The 22,984-nt window shown below is 34.1% G+C and overlaps 2 protein-coding genes across 3 annotated transcripts; both read right to left on the bottom strand.

Moving 5' to 3' along the window:
- Positions 1-4,106: 4,106 nt before the first annotated feature.
- On the bottom strand, positions 4,107-6,932 carry LOC107488890 (AUGMIN subunit 2). Its single transcript, XM_052261417.1, has 6 exons — positions 6,624-6,932; positions 6,424-6,540; positions 6,041-6,145; positions 5,861-5,926; positions 5,099-5,215; positions 4,107-4,675 (listed from the first exon to the last, which is right to left on the bottom strand). The coding sequence occupies exons 1-6, from the start codon at positions 6,750-6,752 to the stop codon at positions 4,469-4,471; spliced, it is 741 nt and encodes a 246-aa protein (XP_052117377.1). The 5' UTR covers positions 6,753-6,932; the 3' UTR covers positions 4,107-4,468.
- Positions 6,933-8,400: 1,468 nt separating this feature from the next.
- Positions 8,401-13,144, bottom strand: LOC107488891 (uncharacterized). 2 transcript variants are annotated; one of them, XM_052261433.1, is made up of 10 exons: positions 12,714-13,144; positions 12,503-12,586; positions 11,507-11,616; positions 11,329-11,379; positions 10,958-11,101; positions 10,779-10,868; positions 9,977-10,083; positions 9,750-9,834; positions 8,872-8,941; positions 8,401-8,752 (listed from the first exon to the last, which is right to left on the bottom strand). In XM_052261433.1, exons 1-9 carry the CDS (start codon positions 12,823-12,825, stop codon positions 8,921-8,923), a joined length of 804 nt encoding a protein of 267 aa, XP_052117393.1. In that variant the 5' UTR covers positions 12,826-13,144; the 3' UTR covers positions 8,401-8,752; positions 8,872-8,920. The 2 variants fall into 2 exon arrangements, with proteins under 2 accessions (XP_052117393.1, XP_015965159.1); XM_016109673.3 differs by lacking the exon at positions 8,872-8,941 and having other exon boundaries at positions 12,714-13,140.
- Between the last annotated feature and the right edge of the window lie 9,840 nt (positions 13,145-22,984).

Raw genomic sequence — 22,984 nt, 5'->3', positions numbered from 1 at the left:
ATCGAAGCATACAGACATCAATTTTCTTAGTTGTCAAGGAGAAAGTTTAAGAAAAACAGATTTCCATAGGACATATGGAAACAGAGTATATGCTAGCAGACCCATTACCAAGGGATTGAACCCTAAAGTTTTTCATGAGCATATTGCTCGGATGGGTGTCAACATTTGTGATGCCTTGGTTTAGTGGGAGTTTATTTCATGGTATATGTCCTATGACAGATATTGAGTTCTTTTTCTGCAGAATTAAGTTGATGGTTTCTTTCATGTTATATGAAATGTTCATTTTGTAATATTTGTATTGTGTTTGATCTCAATAAAGTTGGACCAGCTGGAAATAGACATGCATGAGATCACTTGGCATGTAATTTCCATATTACTCATCCAAATTTGATCTATGTCGTTAAGTATATTAGGATGGTGATTGGCGTGGTTTAGTCACGGCATTTAATGTGATAAAAACTGCGGTAGTTCCATATCTAATGTATGAGACGGACCAGATTGTTAAAGTAATGAGAGAAATAGCATTCAGATGCGCGCATAAAGTTTATAAGATGTGATTATGTCAAGAAAGAATATTTGTATAGCCCAAGTGGGAGATTGTTAGAAAATTATTTAATTTCCTAACTTATTTGCGGGCAATACATATATCAATTATAATCACAAATGATGCTATTTCAAATTAAATGACTTATATAATAATGATCTCATTTATTGTTATAAATACTAATTGAATAAGTCATTATTACTTTTGATTTGGAATTAAATGAGAATAAAACCGGATATTATCTTTTGTTCTTTAGAGAATTATCTTTTTGGATTTTTGATATATTATCTTTTGGACTTTAGATAATATTTTATTTGGGCCTTAGGGTTTAATGGGTACCATGCTCAAATATAAATAGACCCTCAGGGTTTCGGTCCCCCAATATACCAAAATCGCCTTTGTTGCTCTTTCCTCATCAAAAGAGTTATAGTTCAGTCGCCTAGGAATACAGAAGCTTTAGTTGAGGAAGATCGAAAGAACCACAAGATCCAAATTCTTCCATCAATTTCTGACTCCTATGAATTCAGGTACGCTTTCGCATTATAATATTTTAGTGATTCAATATGGATGATCTGGGTTATTGAAAATTGATTTATTCCAACATGGAGAACAAATTTGTGGCTTGCTTTGAACTAATAGTATATTCAATGTAACAAAGGTGAAAAAAGACAAGAAAAATCAAGTTGTTTAGTGGTCACCATTTCTTAATTTATTATAACCGCAAACTCCAATATTACATGCAATTAACATAATTTCCTTTTATTTTAAACCGTGCAGATTATAAAAGAAAATTGAGGGCATTGTAATATTCTTCATACTTCTATTTTATGTTTAGCATTTTACATGTTATCTTTAATTGTTTATGCTCTGTAAGACCGTTAGTTATATTAATTACAAATATTTTGTTAAATTAGTACATGAATAAAAAATTTTGAATTTGAATTATTTAGTATTATATATTTCAGTCAATAAAATCTAAAATTTTATTAATTTTTAATTATATAATATAGCATAGATAAACAACACTTAAGCAATTGTTCTTGAAACAAAATTTTAAATATAAAACGGTCATATTTATAAAAAATAGTGTGTATTGTTCTGTAGTTTTAATTAAAAAAATTTTAAAGTAAAATATTTAGAAGATTTTGTTCACTGTCTAAGATTTTTCAAATTCTTCGCTGAGAATTTTATGAAATTTACATTATCTTTTATTCTTAATATTTTTTAGGCAAAAGATAGATCTAATTTAATTGGTGAGTGAAATAAAATTATAAATAAGTCTAATACTACTAGTAGTAGCTATCGTAGGGATTTGGATCCTCTACATTTTGAATTTGTATTTTAGAGAGTAAAGTGTGATATTCTATCCTTAAATAATTTCTCTTTCATATTTATTCTTGGTCCCACTTATAAAATAAATGATAAAAAATTATACTTTACTCTTTAAAATAAAATTTAAAATTTAAAGGATCCAAATCCCTATCATAATTATTAGAATCGTACTAGACCAGCTGCAAAATTCACAACTCAAAATTGCTGATAGCAAGGTTCAAACATAGAACAATCCGCATGCAACGGCTCCCCTTGCCACTCCGCCACTTTATTTTTTTAACATTACAAGTGACAATAAATAAATATATAATAAATCAGGAACGAATTTTTATTTTTTTGTATTCTTTTTAAGCATGGATTGTCATAAATACTAAACAATAAAAAATATGATATATAAATAAATTGATATATTGATATTTTTTGTTTTTTTATTTATTTAAATTTAAAAAATATTTTGTATTAGTAATTAATTTTTTTATTTCTTTTTTATCATAAATTATATTTAAAAATTAATATTTAATTGTTATTAATATATTTTTGAAAATATGCATTTTAATTTTTAACTTTATTTTTATTTTTATAATTTATATTTAATATGACTGGATTAACCGAATAAATCAATGATCCATTGGTTGAACTAATGATCCAATAACCCTATCGTATAACCGAGTCAATTACTTATTGATTCTGATAAATATGTGTGTCATAATAATATGAGTCATGATGCTACATGATCAAATTATATTAATAACTAAATTTAATTAAATTGATCTAACAGCTTATTTCTACAATAAAAATCAACTGAAGAAGAAAAGAAAGACGCATAAGAAGAAAAAAGACTTGGTTAACCTTAGTTATAAAAATAAATTATTGACACAGCATTGGAGTTATCAACATGTGACGGCAGCTAACCGCCACAAAATGTAGCTTTCTCTTTACATCAACTTAGTTATAGAAATTATCAATTAATTTTCTCTCTTAGTTAGTTTGAAGAAAGGGATCATGAGGTATAGTTCTGCCTAATCCTAGTAGGTCCTAAAATGGCTGAGATGCATAACAACCAGCAAACCAAAAGTGTACAGATTTTAATTCTAGATCATAAACTAGTTAGATCGATGAAATTGAGGGTATTCACTGGTTGAGCTTTGTTTCCACAAGAAAACTTCGTCCACCAACTTCTATATGAACACACACTTTGAGACATACGCATGTCGCGTAATGCATTCTAGTTCTTCTTGTTCTACATGTAATCTGGAAGCATATTTGTTTGTTCATGGAGCAACTGAAATGCAACTTTCTATTCAAAAACAACTACATATGTTTCTTTCATCTGAAATGACCAAATTAATTCATCATCATGGTTGCAAGTAGAAGTTTGTAGAATAGAGGCAACTATTTGTTGAGGAAAAGTGTTGCGTATCATCTCTTCATTTCACCCTAAGTCTCTATACATTAGCTGATAAACCCATTGTGGACCTGGAATAGTTTGAATCCCAGTTTGAAATTTGTGTAATTATATTACCTTGTAGCCGTGGGTTGTCATAGACGCAAATGCTTGTGTCATTAACTATTTTATATCATCCTTTTTTCAAGAGATTTGGATCTTCTAAAGTTTGAATTTTACTTTAGAGAGTAAAGTGTGATCTTCTACTCTTGAATAATTTCTCTTTCGTATTTATTCTTGGTCCCACCTATGAAATCAATGGTGAGAAATCACACTTTACTCTCTAAAATAAAATTCAAACTTTAGAGAATCCAGATCCTTTTTCAAGTACATTCCGTTCTCCTAACAAAGCTTTTCCAAGTATCTTTTATAATCATAATAAATTATTACAAAGAACGGATGTTGTCATTCTTATTTTAATAATAATATTTTTTACAAATCATACAAACATACAATATAAAAAAAATTGTGTAAACTGACACTATCAAAAATAAGAATGGTTTATTGTGATTCTTTAGGTCTGACTACATTTTTTAAATCATATATAAATAATTAAATAATTAAAATATAAATATAGATTCTATTGTAACTGAATGTAATTACCGTTTTTCATTCACTTGTATCTAAGACGTCTTTTTCTCCTCTACTATATATTTCATCTTTCAATTTCTTGGCTACGACCATAAGAGTTGCAACATATTGGTAATCTTTTTTATTATAAACACTCCATACTGATAATTTAACAGCTCACCTTTCAAGCTAAAAGGTTACCAAGACAGAATAAAGTTAGGAGAAAGAAAATAAGTCTCTACTTTGTACATTCAGTGTATAAGACTAAAACTGATTCAGGCACACCGCAACAGTTAATGTTGGGTTTTAGATGTACAAGTGTACAATGCGTTTTGGTCACAAGCCTTGCAGCACTACAAAATTATTGGAGTTTTTCACATAGTAATCATGAAAGATTTTTGGTAAATAAAGTTAAAACAATTGATCTGCACAAACAGTTGGATGAAGTAAACTCTTCTTCAACTGAGAAAGGGCACAAGAAGATCCTATAACACTCAGCTAGTTGTTTGAATCTTGGTGCTTGTTGAATTAATTCTTACTTCCTTCAATTTCTGACAACTATCTCATCGAGGTTTGCTTCAGTTTTCCATTGGAGGTGGAGTCAGACAATTAGAAACTCCGGGCAGTCTTTGGGAAGGATCTCTCGCCGGAGTACTTGGTATAGGGGAATCAAATTGACCCACTCTCAATTTCTGAAGGGCTGCAAATGACTCTCTTGTGGCAGACATTGCTTCAAAGAAGCGAGTGCAAGATGCCAAAGCTACTGGAATGGGTCGAAGCATTTCCTATAAGGATAAAAGAAAAGGTAAAAAACTGCAAGTATATAAATTTATGTGTCATTAGGAAATGCTAATTTGATTAGAAACAAAAAGCTAACAACCAATAACTACAAGGAAAAAAACTATATTTTGCAGTTCTTGGTTGTTGGCTCTTTTCTAGTTGTCAAATTAGCATTTTCCTTATGTCATTATTCAATCTGGGATGGCCTAAAATCAATTCCAGTTTTGCACCAGTTGCCTTTGAAAACAATTGATAAAAACCTTCAGAATATGCAACAGACACAGCCTCTAAGGAGAACCTCCATTTTGTAGTATTTATTATCTACTGGTATACTTATCATATCAAATAAGGGTTCATGGATGCAAATATAAATTAACTAATGATTTATGACAAGATGTTGCCACAATAAATATACTGTAGAAACATACCCCCCAAACTGAAGGAGGTTCCTTGAAATTCTGACTCCACTGAAAATCTGCCACTGATGCTGTCAAGGCACCGTAATCACTAGCTGCCTTCATCAGTAGTTCAGAGAATTGTTTCTGCAAGAGTTGAAGAAATATATATGACAGAAGCGTTAAACTTTCTTAAATGGAAGTCTACTCTCATGAATCAATAGTTCAGCATTACATCAATTTTCAACTAAAAGTGGATGGTGTGGATATAAGGTAAAATTTGGATTAATTCATGCTTTCCCCCAAGATTAATAATCTAGACAATTCTATAAATATGTAAAATTAAAGGGAAAAAGGACTAATTATACATGTGAAGTTAAAGGTAGTATCATAGGAATTGTTATGATTCCAAAATATCAGATTTTAGTCTTCAGATACAAATTTAATCTTTACATTACAAGTATACACACATTTTGCTCCAAAAAACTTCAGCTCAACAACTCAGGCACTGAGAATAATTGAATGAACTCAAGAAGCTAACACGACACAGTGCATAAACATAAGCCTGAAAACTATCTAGCGTCTACAGCAGCAGTGGAGAAGCCAACTAATTCCAATTATTTTACCCCATGGAGCTGAAACTTCCAGTTAGCAAGTTTAATTTAAGCCAACAAATATCTTTGTCATGCTATGGACTAAATCTTGCTACATCACCAACTACAACACAAGATAATGAAGTGTGTCTCCCTGCCAACGAGTAATGCTACTAACACAATCAAAAACCATTCACCCCTGAAATTCTGCTTCTACAGGAATGCAATCAAGAGAATAAGGCTGCTGCAGGCGAGCTATGATGCGATCCTGCAACATTAAATTCGGTAAATCAACTTATCCCTAATGAACTAATCCAGGGAAACTACCGAAAAAGGAAAAAAATACTGAAAGCAGGTATAATGGAGGGCACAGCCACATTACCTTATTCTGGATAACATCTTTCAGTATAGCGGTAATCCTCCCCAAAGTCTCAATTTTCTTTTCCATTTCACTCACATGCGTCAAATGTGCAACATTCTTATCATCCTACACAATTTCACAAATCTTATGAACTCTTACATCAATCATAAAGAGAAACTAATAAATCTCCCCTACAAATTAGGCAATATTTTAACATAATTCACAAAAAAATTATACCTAACATGAATCTAATTTGCAGAATACGAAAACACTACAATGGATTTCAGTATAGCGATGCTGGGAAGATCACCATAATTTACCATTTTACCCACAAACTTGTTTAAACTTTAAAGTATAATAATAAAATAAAATAGAAAAAGGTACAGAATAGAAGAAGAAAAAACCTTGCGTCCTTGAAGTTCGACTTGCAAATCCGCGATCTTGCGTTGAACAGTGGTTAGTTCCCTCAAAACCCTGACCAAGTCCTCGCCCTTTTCGCCGCTACTCGGAAGAGAAGATTCCTAGAAACAGAGAGTTGGTGGCAAAACCGTAATTTCAGCGAAACAAGATGAATGCGGAATCTGAATGAATGAATTATGCGTACCTGAGGCGGTGGTTGGGAAGCGGAGACGGAGAAACCAAGATCGGCGGCGATGGAGAGTGCGTCGGACATGCCACCAATGCGCCTGATAGGCTTCTTCCCAACCCAACTTGACTCGTTCCCCATTGACATTTCTCAATTTTCCAAGAAATAAATTGAAGAAGAAGAAGAAGAAGAAGTATAAAAGGGAGATATTAGAGTTAGAATATAATTTAATAAAAATTTATGAGCAAGCCAACAGAGCCTCTGGTTCAAGTGTTGAACTGAACCACGAAAGAATGGAGTCTCTTTCTCGTCTTGGTTGGAGTATCTTCGCAGATCACATAATTAAATTTGAAATTTCATTTTAGTGATTTTAAAGGTTGTTTGACTCGTTTGACCAAACTATATTGCATAAAATTAATAATTTTCATGATCATCTGAGTAATTTTTTATTTACTGTAAAATTAATAATTAAAAATTATTAGATAATTTAATTTATTTGATTAAATTATTATTTATGTGTAAATAATTGTATATAATTTTTTTAAAATTTAAAAATAATAATATTGGACTAAATTTTTTATATATTGATAATTTTGTGTAAAATATCAGAATATTTGATATTTTAATATTTTATAATACTACAATAGCAGCACAGTTTGCCACTGACATATAGTAAAAATTTTTTAACACTATATAAAAATAAAATATTTTTTAATTATAAAATACTAAACGTTGTTTTTAGGAATTTAAAATTTTAAGATGGATAAAACGTTATTATCGAATTATAAAATCCATAAAAACGTATACACAAAATCTGGATTATTTTTAGGGAATTCATCCCTAGTTGATAGATATAAATAAAAAATAAAAAAAATCTATTACTGTGATGGTATGGCTGTATGACGCTTTTTTCTCATGTAAATGACAAAATATGTGTCTGTTTAAATTTTATTTATTATTAATTTATATTTTTTTAAAATAAGTTTTTACTTTTTTATTGATAAAATATAGGTAGAAATATTACAGTGAATTATGTGATTTTAATATGACAAATAATATTAGTATTACTTCTATGTTTGATATTTATTATTTTTCAAGACTTTTATGTTCTTTGTAAGACATTTGGTGATGATGATTTTTAAGTTTTAAGCATAATATACCTGATCATGGTGATGTTTTTATTGTTTTTGTGAATCTTTTGTCTAGAATATTATTTTTTTTTTCTGGGATCGTAATTTTAAACTGTGTCTTGAAACTTACTATTTGCTAAAATTTATCATTTATTAATTAGTCTTAGCATTTCAAATGGCATAAAAATTATGCTTTTCTTTTGGTTGATTATATTGTGATATAATTTATGAAGCAGGGACAGAGGCGGATATGACACTACAATATGAAACATAAGAATATAGATTACGAATAAAATTAGACAAAATTGATGATATTAAATTTTTAATTTTATATTATTTTATTATAATTCAATTATGTCAATTATACTCCATTAAATTAATTAAAATTTTAAACTATTAAACTAACAGACTAAACGATGTCATATCCAATTGATTTTCAGAGCTACTCACAGACACCACTTACTTTCTTGTTCTCTTTTTTTTCTCGTATTTTTTTCCTTCACGGGTTTCTTCTTTTTCTACTGTTATTTATTACAAAATTTTTATATTTTTTCAAAAAATTCTGTGTTAATTTTTTTTAAAACCATTATTAAAAAAACTAATATTAAAGAAACTTGTTCATCGAAAATTTTTCATAATAATAATAATAACATACGAACTGTTGATATTCCCAAGAAAAAGCAAATAATAATTTTCTTCCAAAAATAATCATAAAGTACATTCCATTCTCACTTTTTCATAGCTTTAGCAGTTTACAATGATGCTCAATTGCTCATTCCAAAAATTTTATATTCTCTTTCAAACTAAGGAACTAAGGACATCCTCGATGTTCCGTCACGATGAAAAAATGCACTCAACGTGTATCAGGTAAAGCTGCGTAAATACTACTTTAACATTGCGGCTTTTGTTATGGCAACATCAATCACTGAGAAACTTGCGTTTTTTACTTGTGTTCATGTAAGGTCTAATAACCCATTCTATTTGAGCTTCAGCTTGATCCACAGTTCCCAGCTTTATCTGCAACGTGTTTGAGAAAAATAGGGACATTGGGTTAATTGGTTAACAGTGAAAATAGCAAAAAGCATAGCAATTAAAACTGGACTGGGACACCAAATAAAAAAAGAACTGGAATGGACCGATCTGTTCAGACTAAAATCCAGTGAACTGGCCACCCGTCCCATTGCTTCAATAGAGTTGATTATCAGTCTGATTTTAATAACCATGGTATTAGGAACGGGTTTGGTATCCAATAACAATCGGAACAATGCATTATTTTATTTAGTAAATATGAAATAAACATTAACAAGCACTAGCATCTTGAGATTATAGAATAATGATGGCTGTTAATTTTGTAATACATGGCAATATGGATAGTTTTATGTAGTTCTTAGCGTAAGTTAAGCAAGTGTGTGGTAGAAAAAGAGACAAAGACAAGCTAGGGGTAAAATAGAAAAAAGAATTACAGAAATATGACCTAAAAGGGGTAAAACTGCCTCAACTCCTTTAAAATAGTAGAAGATAGTAGAAAGTAGAACCACTAGTAGTAACTAGTAAGTAGATAATTTACGATTTTAATAGTTGAATCTAATAAATTAAACCCCAAAAATAAAAAAGGCGGCCTGAACTGCTGCTAACATTAATAGATCAAAATTTACAATGATGGTGTTATTAAATTAGTTTACATTTTGTCAAACAGATGTGCTCAGAAACATATCCAATATATATATATCCGTGTAAGCAATTTTACAAAATGGCTGGGGTAACAAAAAGGATATTTTTAAACGTAAAAGTAAAAAAATGTAATCAGCAGAAAATTTTAACTTTTGCGCAACATTACATCAACCAAAACAAAGAAACACGTATACACATGCAAAATGCAATCACTGAACTACAGTTTTCTTAAATTTAGTAGCATGTAGACAGATGTAGTTACTTTGTTTTGAGTGGAAGATCATCTTTCCTCATAACAACAGACAAAGAAGCAATCAACGGTGAGGTTAATAGTAATGCAAACCTGATAAAGTCGCAACTCAAACCGTGGACCAATTTCCTTTAGTTCAATAGACTTCGGACCTCCATGCTTTTCATATATATGATGCCTGTATAGAACAAACACTAGATTTCAAATGAGAAGGGAAAAAACACTAACCAGCACAACTTCACTGTAACATGAATGAATAACGGATATTTATAAATTATAATGAAAGGTCAAATGCATAAGATTGTGAATGCAAAACCAACCTGAACGATACATAGTCAGACTGGTTGGAAAAAGTCACAATACGTTTTGTGTCTGGTTTTGGAACTGGGAAAAGATACTTTAGAATGTTGGCAGTCCTTTCACCCAACTGTTAAAAGTCCAAAATGAATTCCAAATAAGATGAGTAGTCAGAACAAAACCAGCATAATTATTGCTATAGATAGTAATTACTTTCGATAATATTGAATTTGCAGAAGTATATATTCCATACATATATAGTTGGGAAATTAACGAATAGAAAAAGTGGCCAACATAAACAAAATTCTAATCCCGAATCACAATGCAAACAGAACCAACCTTGCACTTTTATTCTTACAAAATCAATACATATATTTGCTCTGACCAATAGCCTACTGATACATCATCTTTTTCATTCCAAATTAACCTAAGTTTGAATCTTGGTTAAATCATTTGTCATCTCTAAGACTAATTAGTAAAAGCAACCCCATTAGAAATCCAACTATTTTAATAGACCAATGCTTAAAAAGTTGACAATGTGCCTTCTCCTAGTCTTAACCTGTGCTCAAATCTTACCCTTAACAGTTTTAGCATCAGAGGGAAATCATTTAAATCAATTTAAAGTTTAAACAGTCAAGCTGCAACTGCTTCTAGTCCAATTCAGAACATTATGGTTTCAAGACCAGACAAGATAGCATTGGCATGACCAGTAGATATCTGAAAGACCAGTGGCAAATGCAACAGACCAAAGATCAAAACCATGGGCAGTTTACCAATGACATTCGAGCAAGTAAAAAAATAGAGATAGTGTTGACTTATGAAAACCTTAGTTGAGAAGTTATCAAAAATCAGATGTGGATAAGCCTCAGGCATTGTACCAATGGCTTTCTTGTCTTTGATTTCATGCCTTGTAACCTATATGGATATGGAAAAGAAACAAGTCAGCATGTTGTCCATACAAATATATATTAGAAAAAGTAATACTTTTTAAGACCAACACTTACCACATTGAGCAATCCAAAATATGCAGTTGGACCATATGGCAGATGGCAGACAATTAAGCCATCTGGCACACCACGATGTTCATGAACCAACACAACATCTGTATAATCATGTGCACGGCAAGACTCTATAATTTCAGAAATAACCTAAAATGATAGCGACAACAATCCAAATGCAAACACACAACAGAAAAGACAATCAGTTATTCAGTTTATATTTTAGCTATATAATAACGATTATATTTTAGCTGTATTTATTATCATTACTCATTAGCAAGAAAACAATAAATGGAAAATCAACCAAATAGTCAATTATTCAGATTTTGAACGTATACAAGAGATAAAAAATGGAAAAAAACAGTAAAGGTTACAACCTGACCACCACGATTCATCCTTTGTGCATTCGGAAAAACATAACTCAGCTCCTGAACATAGAAAATTGAGTGTCACAATAGTCAAAACATTATCCGGAATTTACTAAGACAGAAAAAAAGGAATAAATAAAATAGAACATTATGAAAAAAATCAAGAAAACAATTGAAGTGAGAAAACCTTTACGAACTGTTGAAGAGGAGCACTTGGATCCCTGGAAGTGGTTAGCAAAATTTTAGGATCTTTTTCCGCAGCATGTGCATACTCATCATCAATGTGCGTTCTCGGGACTGAATTAGATGCAGCAAAAAGTGGAGACGAAATTTCAGCAATCACATCAATGTCTCTTTTGAAATAAATCAATGCAAGAGAGAATAAAACATCAAAAAAGTTTATGAGGGAAAGGCAAAATAGCCTAAAAGCTTGGGTACCAGGGGACAAAGGGTGGATTTGTGAGATTGGTTTTCAGAGGGGAAGGGAAGGAAGTTAATCCGTTAATGGATAGAGTAGAGTTCATTTTACTTTTCAATCCCTTCCCATCCATCTATTAGGAGTAAGGACTCGGAACAACTCGATGCTTTCAGTATGAATATAGTGCCTTTCTCAATAAAACATGACCTCTAAGACCTATAAAACTACTCAATCCCTGAACAGGGGAAGAAAAAAGTGAATCAAAACAAAACAAAAACCAAGAATGCCATCAACAATTATAAAAATCACCAGAACTCACTATGATATGGGTTATTGTTGGCAACACTTGAATAATTAGAAAAGATACAATGTTTTCCCCTATCATATGCAGAGTTTCCACTTAGAGTTAAACTCTTAAACCAGACAACTTTTGTCTATTAAAGAATTAACCTTTTACGTGGCATGAGTCAAGTTAGTAAACCATCAATTATATGTCTATTCAGTGTTGTCTGTTTTGGTACAAAGGAGTTAAGTAGAAAGCATATAAAAAACTAGCAATGGTTATAGATAACTACATATTGAGTTGTGTACTAATGGATTATGTTTGTCTTTAATAGCTTCTTATTAAAAACATTACAGAACTCATTGGATAAAACAATGAATAAAATTAAATTATAACACAACATAATCAAATTCATAAAAAAATTCACTAACTAAATTAAAAAGATAGAAAAAAAAGGTGAAGACAAAGGAAGAATATAACACCAGCTGTGTTTTCATCTTCGAGATCGATTTCTCGACGAAGTGCAGCCTCCTCATTCCTAAGTTCAGTAGGTATTGGCTTCCCTTCTACATAAAATTAAAAGTAAACACATGAACTAACAATAATAATAAATAATAATAAAAATTTTCACGAAAACAAGTGAATTAAAATTAAAAACGGTAATGAAAAATTCATATGGAAGGAAGGAAGAACCTTGAAGTGCTTCTCTGATCTTGCGCTTCTTTTCGTAGAGCAAGCGTTCTTTGCCTTCTAAGCTCTTCCTGTATAAATACTCCCTCCTCATGCGAATATTTCTACGCAACATTTTGGCGGCAACCACACAGAACCAAACTGACTCGCAGAGAATAGACTGTTCGGAGAAGAGAAAGAGAGAAGAAGCTAAGTTGCCAGGTGGTACACTGGTGGCGGCGGAAGGAACGGAGGCCACGGAGGAACAGTGAGCGAGTGAGTGGGTGAATGAGAAGAGAGAGACGCTGCGTGGGAGAGACGAGAGAGAGAGAGCTTGAGAGTTGAGCTTTAGAGAAGAGTCTGACCAGAGCTTGTGAGTTGTGAGACAGTGAGGGAGGCTGATCCGCGGCTGAGAGTAGTCAGTAGAGAGGGATGAGTGCGTTAGTATTTGCAACCCTCAGAAAAACGACGTCGTTCGAATTTGAAAAATTATCATGGCCGGTCCTGGTTTTATAAACCGGCCGAGTCATCGATTTTCATCAAAATCGGGCATGTCAGTTCGGGTTTCACCGAATCTGATGCAGGGACGATTTGCTGGGTGGCTCAAACCGAGTCAAATGAGTGAATGATCAATATTCTAAAAATCGAATCAATTATCAAATCGTTCTAATTACTAATTTACTAATATACTGGTTTAATTAATTCAATCGTAATTCAATCAAAATATCTTTTTATAATAAAATAATAAATAAAATATAAATAAATATACCAAAATAAAGTTATGATGTAATATAAAATTTAGAGTAAAAGACAAATAGATCTCTAACTTTTTTAAACGCAGACATTTTAGTCCTTCAGAATTGAAAAATACATTCTGATCCCTCACCATGTAAAACGCGTGACAATTATGTTCCTTCCATCGAATTGGGGGTGGAAACGGTAACGGAGATTGCTGACCTGGAGGGGTGGAAAGTGATGTGTCCATTTTGGTTCTTGAAGTGGATGGGGAACAAATTGTTAGAGGACAATTTGGTCCTTATGCTCCAAAACGATGCCGTATGCATCCCCCACCTTATTTCAACCTTCGTAATCCCCAGAACACCCAAAAGTCACTCCACTTATTACAGAAAACCCTATCAGAACACAAACGCCATTCTCCCTCCAAAAAAGGAACGGCTTCCTCCAGTTGAAAGTGGTGGTGTGCTCAGTGGACGTGGTGGTTGTTGAAGATTACGGCAAGTTTCGTGTGGAGAGGAAGCTACCATCTTCTACAGAGGTAAATGTAATAATCAAGACTATGTATGTTGTTTAAATGTTTGTGACAATATAATGTATGGGGTTGGGATATCGGGTGATTGCATGTTTTTTTTTTCGGTAAAAGAATGAAAAAAAGCTATGTGGAGTTAACTGATTTCAAAATTTTGGGCACTTGATCTAGGGTTTAATCTCCGATTTATGCACTTGTGGATAATGCAGATGGATGATATATATGTGGTGCTTGTTTTTCATCACGGAGGCCATTTTGGTAGAAAATCCAGTGGAACTCTTGAGTATATTGGTGGGCAATTGAAAATTTTCCAAAGATGGACTTAGACATCGTGAATTTTGGAGATTTAGTTACATTGTTCAAGGGTTTGGGATATGCATCATATAGGACAGTGTATTGGTTTGACCCAACAAGCAGTGATCTCAAGGCTGGACAGCACATTCTGAGAGGAGATGCAGGGATTAATGAACTTCGAGAGAACAAGCTCAAGAACTCAACCACTGATGAATTTTACATATACTTCGACCATCCTGTTGATGAGCCACAGATAGTGGAAGAACATGCTGCAGCAAAAAAGGGGGCGAAAGAATTTGATGATCCTATTGATGTTGACAGCATCATCAGGGAGCTTCAATCATCACCATCCACAGAAGATGATGGGCGGCGCACGAAAATCACACTCACACTATGTAATTCCGCACAACTAACCAGCAAGTGCACTGGGTCGTCCAAGTAATACCTTACGTGAGTAAGGGTCGATCCCATGGAGATTATTGGCTTGAAGTAAGCTATGGTTATCTTATTGTTCTTAGTCAGGATACCGATAGGGTTCTTTAGTTTCAATTGTAAAAAGTGAAAGAGCATGAAAAGAATAATGATTACGCTGTAATGGAGAATGTGTTGGAGTTTTGGAGATGCTCTTTTGAATCTCTACTTTCCTACTGACATCTTCTTCATGCACGCAAGATTCCCTTCTATGGCAAGCTGTGTGTTGGTGGATCACCGTTATCAATGGCTACCATCCATCCTCTCAGTGAAAATGGTCCAAATGCGCTGTCACCGCACGGCTAAACATCTGTCGGTTCTCGATCATGTCGGAATATGATCCATTGATCCTTCTGCGTTTGTCACTACGCCCAACACTCGCGAGTTGCTTGTCACAGTCATCCAATCCCTGAATCCTACTCGGAATACCACAGACAAGGTTTAGACTTTTCGGATTCTCAAGGATGCTGCCAATGGATTCTAGATTATACCACGAAGATTCTGATTAAGGAATCCAAGAGATATTCATTCAATCGAAGGTAGAACGGAGGTGGTCGTCAGGCACGCATTCATAGATTGAGAATTGTGATGAGTGTCACAGATCATCACCTTCATCATGGTTAAGTACGAATGAACATCTTAAAGAGAAACAAGCGTGTTTGAATAGAAAACAGAAATAATTGCATTAATTCATCGAGACGCTGCAGAGCTCCTCACCCCCAACAATGGAGTTTAGAGACTCATGCCGTCAAAGAGTACAAAGTTCAGATCTAAAAATGTCATGAGATACAAAACAAGTCTCTAAAAGTTGTTTAAATACTAAACTAGTAACCTAGGTTTATAGAAAATGAGTAAACTAAGATAGATAGTGCAGAAATCCACTTCTAGGGCTCACTTGGTGTGTGCTGGGGCTGAGACTTAAGCTTCTCACGTGCCTGGGCTTTTTTTGGAGTTAAACGTCAGGTTGTAACCTGTTTCTGGCGTTTAACTCCAACTTGCAACCTGTTTCTGGCGTTCAACGCCAGAATGCAACATGGAACTGGCGTTAAACGCCAGTTTACGTCATTTATCTTCACGCAAAGTATGGACTATTATATATTGCTGGAAAGCCCTGGATGTCTACTTTCCAACCCAATTGGGAGCGCGCCAATTGGACTCCTGTAGCTCCAAAAAATCCATTCCGAGTGCAGGGAGGTCAGAATCCAACAACATCAGCAGTCCTTTTTCAGCCTGAATCAGATTTTTGCTCAGCTCCCTCAATTTCAGTCAGAAAATACCTGAAATCACAGAAAAACACATAAACTCATATTAAAGTCCAGAAATATAAATTTTGCCTAAAAACTAATAAAAATATACTAAAAACTAACTAAAACACACTAAAATCTACATGAAATTACCCCCCAAAATGCGTATAAAATATCCGCTCATCAATGGGCATGAAAGCGGGGAGGATGAACTGTATAAACCTCTTTTGACTGGCTCAGAAACTGTTTCAGATGAGGATTATTCCAATGTTGATGAGGAAGATGATGGGAAGAGGAAAAAAAGAATTCTGAAAGAAAAGGACAAGGTTCTGCCAAAGAAAAATGGCAGTGTGAAAAAAGGGACAGGGGCAGAGTCAAATAGAGGTAAAAAAAGAGGTGGACTAAGGAGTGCAAGTGGGAGTTCTGCCATAGGTGATAGGCCTACTGTGAAGACCAAAAGAACTAGGCCCATTGCCAAGCCCAAAGGAACTAGGCCTAATGTAAAGGCCCAAAGAACTAGGCCTGCTAGATTTGCTGAGGAAGCTATGCCTAATGTGCAGCCTAATGATAGGCCTCCAATCAGCCTCTATGTAAATGACGAGGATTCAGATGATGATGAACCCATTTATGAGTACGAATCAGAGAATCATCACACACCAGTGTCGTCAGAAAATGAGGGAAACAAACATGACTTTCCAATGTTCAACGATGATTATGGGTTTGGAAATGGTAGATTTGAGATTGGAACCGAGTTTGCAACCATTGATGGGTTCAAAGAAGTGGTTAGAGATATGTTCATATCTAAAGGCAGGGAACTTCTCTGGATAAAAAATGATAAGGAAAGGGTGAGAGTTGGATGCAGGGGTGAAGATTGTCCATGGTTGGCACATTTATCATACAACGAGACTTTCTTATTCTTTCAGGTAAAGACTTACAAGCCAGAGCATACTGACGTTGGGATTTTTGCTAGTAAAGAATTTGATAAAAATAGTTGCGTTGTAGATATAGTTTCTAAACCAACAAAAATCCCTTCGTGCAAACGTTTTGGTTGTCACAAGTAACAAACCCCTTTAAAATTGATAACCGAGTATTTAAACATCGGGTCGTCTTCTCAAGGAACTGTAGGGAAGTATGTTCTTATTATTGGTTATGAAGATTGTAAATTGGGGTTGAGAATAAAGAATTAATATGGCAAATAATTTAAATGGCAATTAAAATAAATAAATACTGTAAAGCAAACCCTTTGGCAAGGCACAAGAAATTGGAAGTCCAGACTTAGTTATTCTTATCAATAATAGTGAAAGTTGAATCTTAATTCTACTTAGTTGACCTTTGCTAAAGCAAAGGAAAGTCAAGGGACTAATTAATTTGACCTTCGAATCCTATTTATTTCCTAAGAAAAGGTTGGGATTATTGAAGTTCAGTTCAATTAGCAAAGATAACAGTTATAAATTATGTTGAGCTAAGATAACTCCTGAGTTACTGATTTCTTAACCAAGACCAAAAAGGGAAAAGTAAATTAATTCTACTAGAATGAAAATGTCTTCAGATTGGGAATAATCAATGGCATAAATAAAAGAAGGCAATATTAAACTGAAATACCTCAAATAACATTAAATAAGAAAATCATCATGAATGTGGCATAAGCCAAATAGGCAACATAACTAATATAAGCATTAAAGTATCTGAAAATAAGAAATAAATATAAAGTAAAAGAACATTGAACCTGGGATCGAGAGTCACTCCTAAAACTAAGAGAAGTCCTAAATCCCAATCCTAAAGAGAGAGGAGAGAACCTCTCTACAACTAAACCTAAATCATGGAAAGTAACTAAAAATTCGATTCCCCTTGAATGGGTGCATTCTCCCACTTCATAACCTCTGGTCTATGCCTTCTGGACTTGGATTTGGGCCAAAAAGGGCTTCAGAATCCGCCTTGAGCGTTTTCTGCAATTTCTGGTGTGTGGCCTCTGTCACGCGTCCGCGTGGGTCACGCGGTCGCGTCACTTGGAGTTTTTCCTTGTCGCGCGATCGCGTCAGTCATGCGGCCGTGTCATAGGTGTCCTTCTTTAGGTGCGCGGTCGCATCAGTCATGCGGCCGCGTCGCTGCTTCTTTGCTCTTGGCACGCGGTCGCGTCGTCCATGCGATTGCGTGGATGCCAGTTTCTCCAAAACTCCGTTTTACGCTTTCTTCCCATTTTTGTATATTTCCTTTTCCGTCCTTTAAGTCATTCCTGCCTTAGAAGATCTGAAACTACTCAACACACTAATCATGGCATCAAATGGAAATAAAGGTAATTAAAATAATTAATTTTAAAGCATAGGAAACATGTTAATACATCACATAATAAGGAAGGAAAAGTAAAACCATGCAATTAATATGAATAAGTGGGTGAAGGATTGAATAAATCACTCAAACTAAGCACAAAATATATCACAAAATATGGGTTTATCACATACCTGTGCAAGAGACTTGGGTAGTAATGCTGCTAATCAACACTGGAATCAGTAAGAAAGTGGAGAAGAGAATGGCAAGCTAACCTCATATGACAACTAATGAGGCAATTGACTTTCTTAGAGAAGAGTTTAACCTGGTGGTGCATCTGAAGATGGTTTACAAGGCGGTGAAGGAGGCCAAAGAGAGAATAATGGAAAATGAAAAAGAATAGTATGGGAAGCTCAAGGACTATGGCATGGAGATCATTAAGAGAAATCCGGGTTCGACAGAAAGAGTTGATGTGAAGCCTATTCCACAATCCCTCCTTATGTTTGACAAAATATATATCTGCTTCCAGGGCTGTAAGCAAAGCTTTAAGAGTGGATGTAGGTTCATCCATCTTGATGGAGTTTTTCTGAAGACATACCACGGAGGCCAACTACTTTCAGTAGTTGCACAGGATGCGAACAACCAATTCTATGTAGTGGCATATGGTGTTGCAAGATCGGAGACTAAGGAATCATGGAAATGGTTTCTCTCATTGCTTTAGGAAGTTTGGGTGATGCCAATCAATACGGTTGGAACTTTATGTCTGACCAGCAAAAGGTCAGACTTTTACATCGTTAATTTGGATAGATTAGGCTAGTAATAAGTGATTAGCATCTTTGCATGACTTTATTTAAACACTTTTAAACTTTTAGACTTATACACTTTGACAATGTTTATTTGCATCATTATACTCTATGTAGGGCCTGCTACCAGCATTAAAGGAGGTAATGCCGAGAGCACATCATCAAAACTGTGTAATGCACATGTGGAAGAACTTCATTAACCAGTTCAAAGACATGCATGTTAAAGACATAGTGTGGGAATGTGCTAATTGCACAACTAAACTAGAGTTCAAAGAGACCATGGAGAAGCTGAAGGGGGTTAACAAGGCAGCATGGGAATACTTAATGAAATTCGAACCTGCAACTTGGGTTAAAGCTTTTTTCAGCCACGGTGAAGAAAGAACTTTTGCGTGGTCTAGAATTTAGAATAAATTCCCATTGCAAGTATAGCTTCTAAACCAACAAGAGTCCTTTCTTACAAACGTTTTGGTTGTCACAAGTAACAAACCCCTAAATAAATTGATAACCGAAGTACTTAAACCTCTGGTCGTCTTCTCAAGGAATTGCAGGGAGGTATGTTCTTATTATTGGTTATGAAGATTGTAAATCGGGGTTTTGAAGATGAGGAACAATTAATTTAAATGGCAGGTAAAATAAATAAATAACTGTAAAATAAACTTTTGGCAAGGTATGAGAAATTGGAAGTCCTATCCTAGTTATCCTTATCAATGATGATGAAAATTGAATCTTAATTCTACTTAGTTAACCTTTGCTAGTGCAAGGGAATGTCAAGTGACTAATTAGTTTGATCTTCAAATCCTAGTTAATTCCTAGAAAAAGATTGGGATTATTGAAGTTCAAGCTAATTAGCAAAGATAGCAATTATCGATCACGTTGAGTCTAATAACTTCTGAGTTACTGATTTCTTAACCAAGACCCAAAGGAGAAAAGTAAATCTACTGGAATAAAAATAATTTGGATAGAGCCCAAGCATCAATAATATAAATTAGAGAAAACGATCATAAGTCTGAAATACCTCAAATAATATTAATTAAGAAAATCATAACATGAATGTGATTAAGCCAAATTGGCAACATATATAATTAAAAATAAGAGAAGTCAAAATAAAGGAATATTGAACTTGATATGAAGATGAGATAAATCCTAATCCTAATATAAATCATAATCCTAATCCTAATCCTAAGAGAGAGGAGAGAACCTCTCTCTCTAAAAACTACATCTAAACTCTGAAAAGTGAATTATGATAGCCTGTTGAGTCTCTGCATGTTTCCTGACTTTAATCTGTGTTTCTGGGCCAAAAACTGGGTTGAAATGCGGCCCAGAATCTCTGCCAGCGACTTTTGTAATTTTTCAGATCGCGCACGTCACGCGTCTGCGTCGTCCACGCGATTGCGTCACTCAGCTTTTTCGTATCACGCGTGCGCGTCGTCCACGTATTCGCATCGTTCGTGCAGCTTCCAATCCGCACGGTCACGTCAGGCACGTGAACGCATCACTCTGATTTCTTCCATTTCGCGCGGTCGCGTGAGCCATGTGACCGCGTGACTTCTCGCTGGTCATCTCCTCAATTCCTTGTGTTCCTTCCATTTTTACACGCTTCCTCTTTATTGTCTAAGCCATTCCTGCCCTATGAAGCCTGAAACACTTAACACACAGATCAAGGCATTGAATGGTAATAGGAGAGGATTAAGATTAGCTAAATTAAGACCAAAGAAGCATGTTTTCAATCATAGAACTAAACTAGGAAGGAATTGTAAAATCATGCAAATCATATGAATAAGTGGGTGAAAAGTTTGATAAAACCACTCAATTAAATACAATATAAATCATAAAATAGTGGTTTATCAACCTCCCCACACTTAAACATTAGCATGTCCTCATGATAAACTCAAGGAGACCAAATAAATGAGTAGGAAAAGGCAAGACTCATGCAATACAACCTATGAATGTGAATGCAACTACATGCTAAAATGATTCTACCTACTTGCTGAAAAAAGTAAATAAATCTTTCAAGAATAAAAATGAACTGGATTTCACTAATTCAAATTAGAAAATACAATACAAATAACTTGCAAGAAGAAGATAGCTCATGAAAGCAGGGAACATAGAATTAAGCGCTGAACCCTTACTTGGTAGTGTATATCATTCTAACTCTCAAGTGTCTAGGGTCAATTCTCTCAATTCTCTATTAATCATGCTTTCTATAGCTTGCTCTTCATCTAACAATCAACAAAAATTTAATGCACCAATACACAAATTAAGAGGTCTTCTAAGGGTTGTAATGGGGTTAGGGTCAAGATAGGATTGTATTTGGCCAAGTGGACTAAAATCTAAATCCTTAATTAACATAAACTTTCCACCTAACTTAAGACAATCCATTTAATTAAAATACAAAATCTAACTTTCCATTAACCGTGTTTTTCACATATTCATGCATCCTAAATTTGAGTTCAGTACATATGCATTGATACCAACACTTACTTTGGGGCATTTTGTCCCTTTTTATTATTTGCTTTTTTTTCTTTTCTTTTTCACTTTTTTCTTTTTATTTTTCTCTTCTTTTTTTTTATTATTTTTCTTTTATTTTTCTCAATGCATATGATTAAAGTATTGAATGCAATAATATGTGCTCAACTATTATTTTGCACATTTTCACTAAAATATACAACACCCAATTACTCAAACCAAATATTTTCAAATCCAACTTCCCCACACTTAAATCATGAGCACGTTTACTAGTCTAAACTAATCAAGGATTCAAATTAAGGACATTATTGTTTTCCGCTTAGAGTTAGTAATGAGCTAAAGAAAAGAACAAATGGGTAAAATAGGCTCAAATTGGTTTGCAAAGGATAATGGAAGGGTAAGGCCATATGGGTATGTAAGCTTAGTGAAACAAGACCTCAATCATATAAGTGCATGCATACATCAAACAGTTGAAATATAGAATTAAGCAAGACAAAGATTACAATTTTAGAGAGAATAACACACAAAAATAAAATATATTGGTTGATAAAATACAACCAATCAAATAGGCTCAAAATATCACTGGTTTTGTGTGTTCGAGCTCTATACTATGTTCCAAAATAATATTTCTTCATACAAGTTTTTTTTAAAAAGTTTTTAATTTAAATTAGTGAAATACTATAAAAATTTTCTTGAAAAAGAAAATATTACTTCAACCAAGTGGTAAAATATGCACAAAATCAAACAAACATGCAATCAAACATGCAAATGCAACAATGAAAAACAAAAAATTGGTGTTGAGAAGGGACTAACTAACCCGTGGAGATCGGTATCGACCGAACCTAGTATGAAGAAATAATCCTAATGACAAAAAGAAATCCTAATTCTAAAACCTAAGAGAGAGGAGAGAACCTCCCTCACTAAAAACTACATCTAAACTCTGAAAAGTAAATTATGATAGCCTTTGAGTCTCTGCATGTTCCCTGACTTTAATCTGTGTTTCTGGGCCAAAATCTGGGTTGAAATGCGGCCCAAAATCTCTGCCAGTGACTTTTGTAATTCTGCAGATCACGCACATTATGCGTCCGCGTCGTCCACGCGATTGCGTCACTCAGCTTTTTCGTATCACGCGTGCACATCGTCCACACATTCACGTCGTTCGTGCAGCTTCCAATCCGCGCAGTTGCGTCAGGCACGCGAAAGCGTCACTCTGATTTCTTCCATTTCACGCGGTCGCATGAGCCATGCGACCGCGTGACTTCTCGCTGGTCATCTTCTCAATTCCTTGTGTTTCTTCCATTTTTGCACGCTTCCTCTTTATTCTCTAAGCCATTCCTGCCCTATGAAGCCTGAAACACTTAACACACAGATCAAGGCATCGAATGGTAATAGGAGAGGATTAAGATTAGCTAAATTAAGACCAAAGAAGCATGTTTTCAATCATAGAACTAAACTAGGAAGGAATTGTAAAATCATGCAAATCAT

The sequence above is a fragment of the Arachis duranensis genome, chromosome 5, assembly GCF_000817695.3.
Source record: "Arachis duranensis cultivar V14167 chromosome 5, aradu.V14167.gnm2.J7QH, whole genome shotgun sequence".
NCBI classification, from domain to species: Eukaryota; Viridiplantae; Streptophyta; class Magnoliopsida; order Fabales; family Fabaceae; genus Arachis; species Arachis duranensis.
Note: the sequence above shows the minus strand (reverse complement) of the source record. Positions and strands in the feature narration are given on the sequence as shown.

Excerpts from the sequence above, each read along its gene's own strand:
- LOC107488890 (XM_052261417.1), bottom strand. The coding sequence starts at position 6,752 with ATGTCAATGGGGAACGAGTCAAGTTGGGTTGGGAAGAAGCCTATCAGG. Across the intron at positions 6,541-6,623 it reads CTTCCCAACCACCGCCTCAG|GAATCTTCTCTTCCGAGTAG; the intron begins GTACGCATAATT and ends CTCTGTTTCTAG. Across the intron at positions 5,216-5,860 it reads TTCCTGTAGAAGCAGAATTT|CAGAAACAATTCTCTGAACT; the intron begins CAGGGGTGAATG and ends CTTCAACTCTTG.
- LOC107488891 (XM_016109673.3), bottom strand. The coding sequence starts at position 12,825 with ATGTTGCGTAGAAATATTCGCATGAGGAGGGAGTATTTATACAGGAAG. Across the intron at positions 12,587-12,713 it reads GATCAGAGAAGCACTTCAAG|AAGGGAAGCCAATACCTACT; the intron begins GTTCTTCCTTCC and ends AATTTTATGTAG. Across the intron at positions 11,380-11,506 it reads CTCTTCAACAGTTCGTAAAG|GAGCTGAGTTATGTTTTTCC; the intron begins GTTTTCTCACTT and ends TTCTATGTTCAG.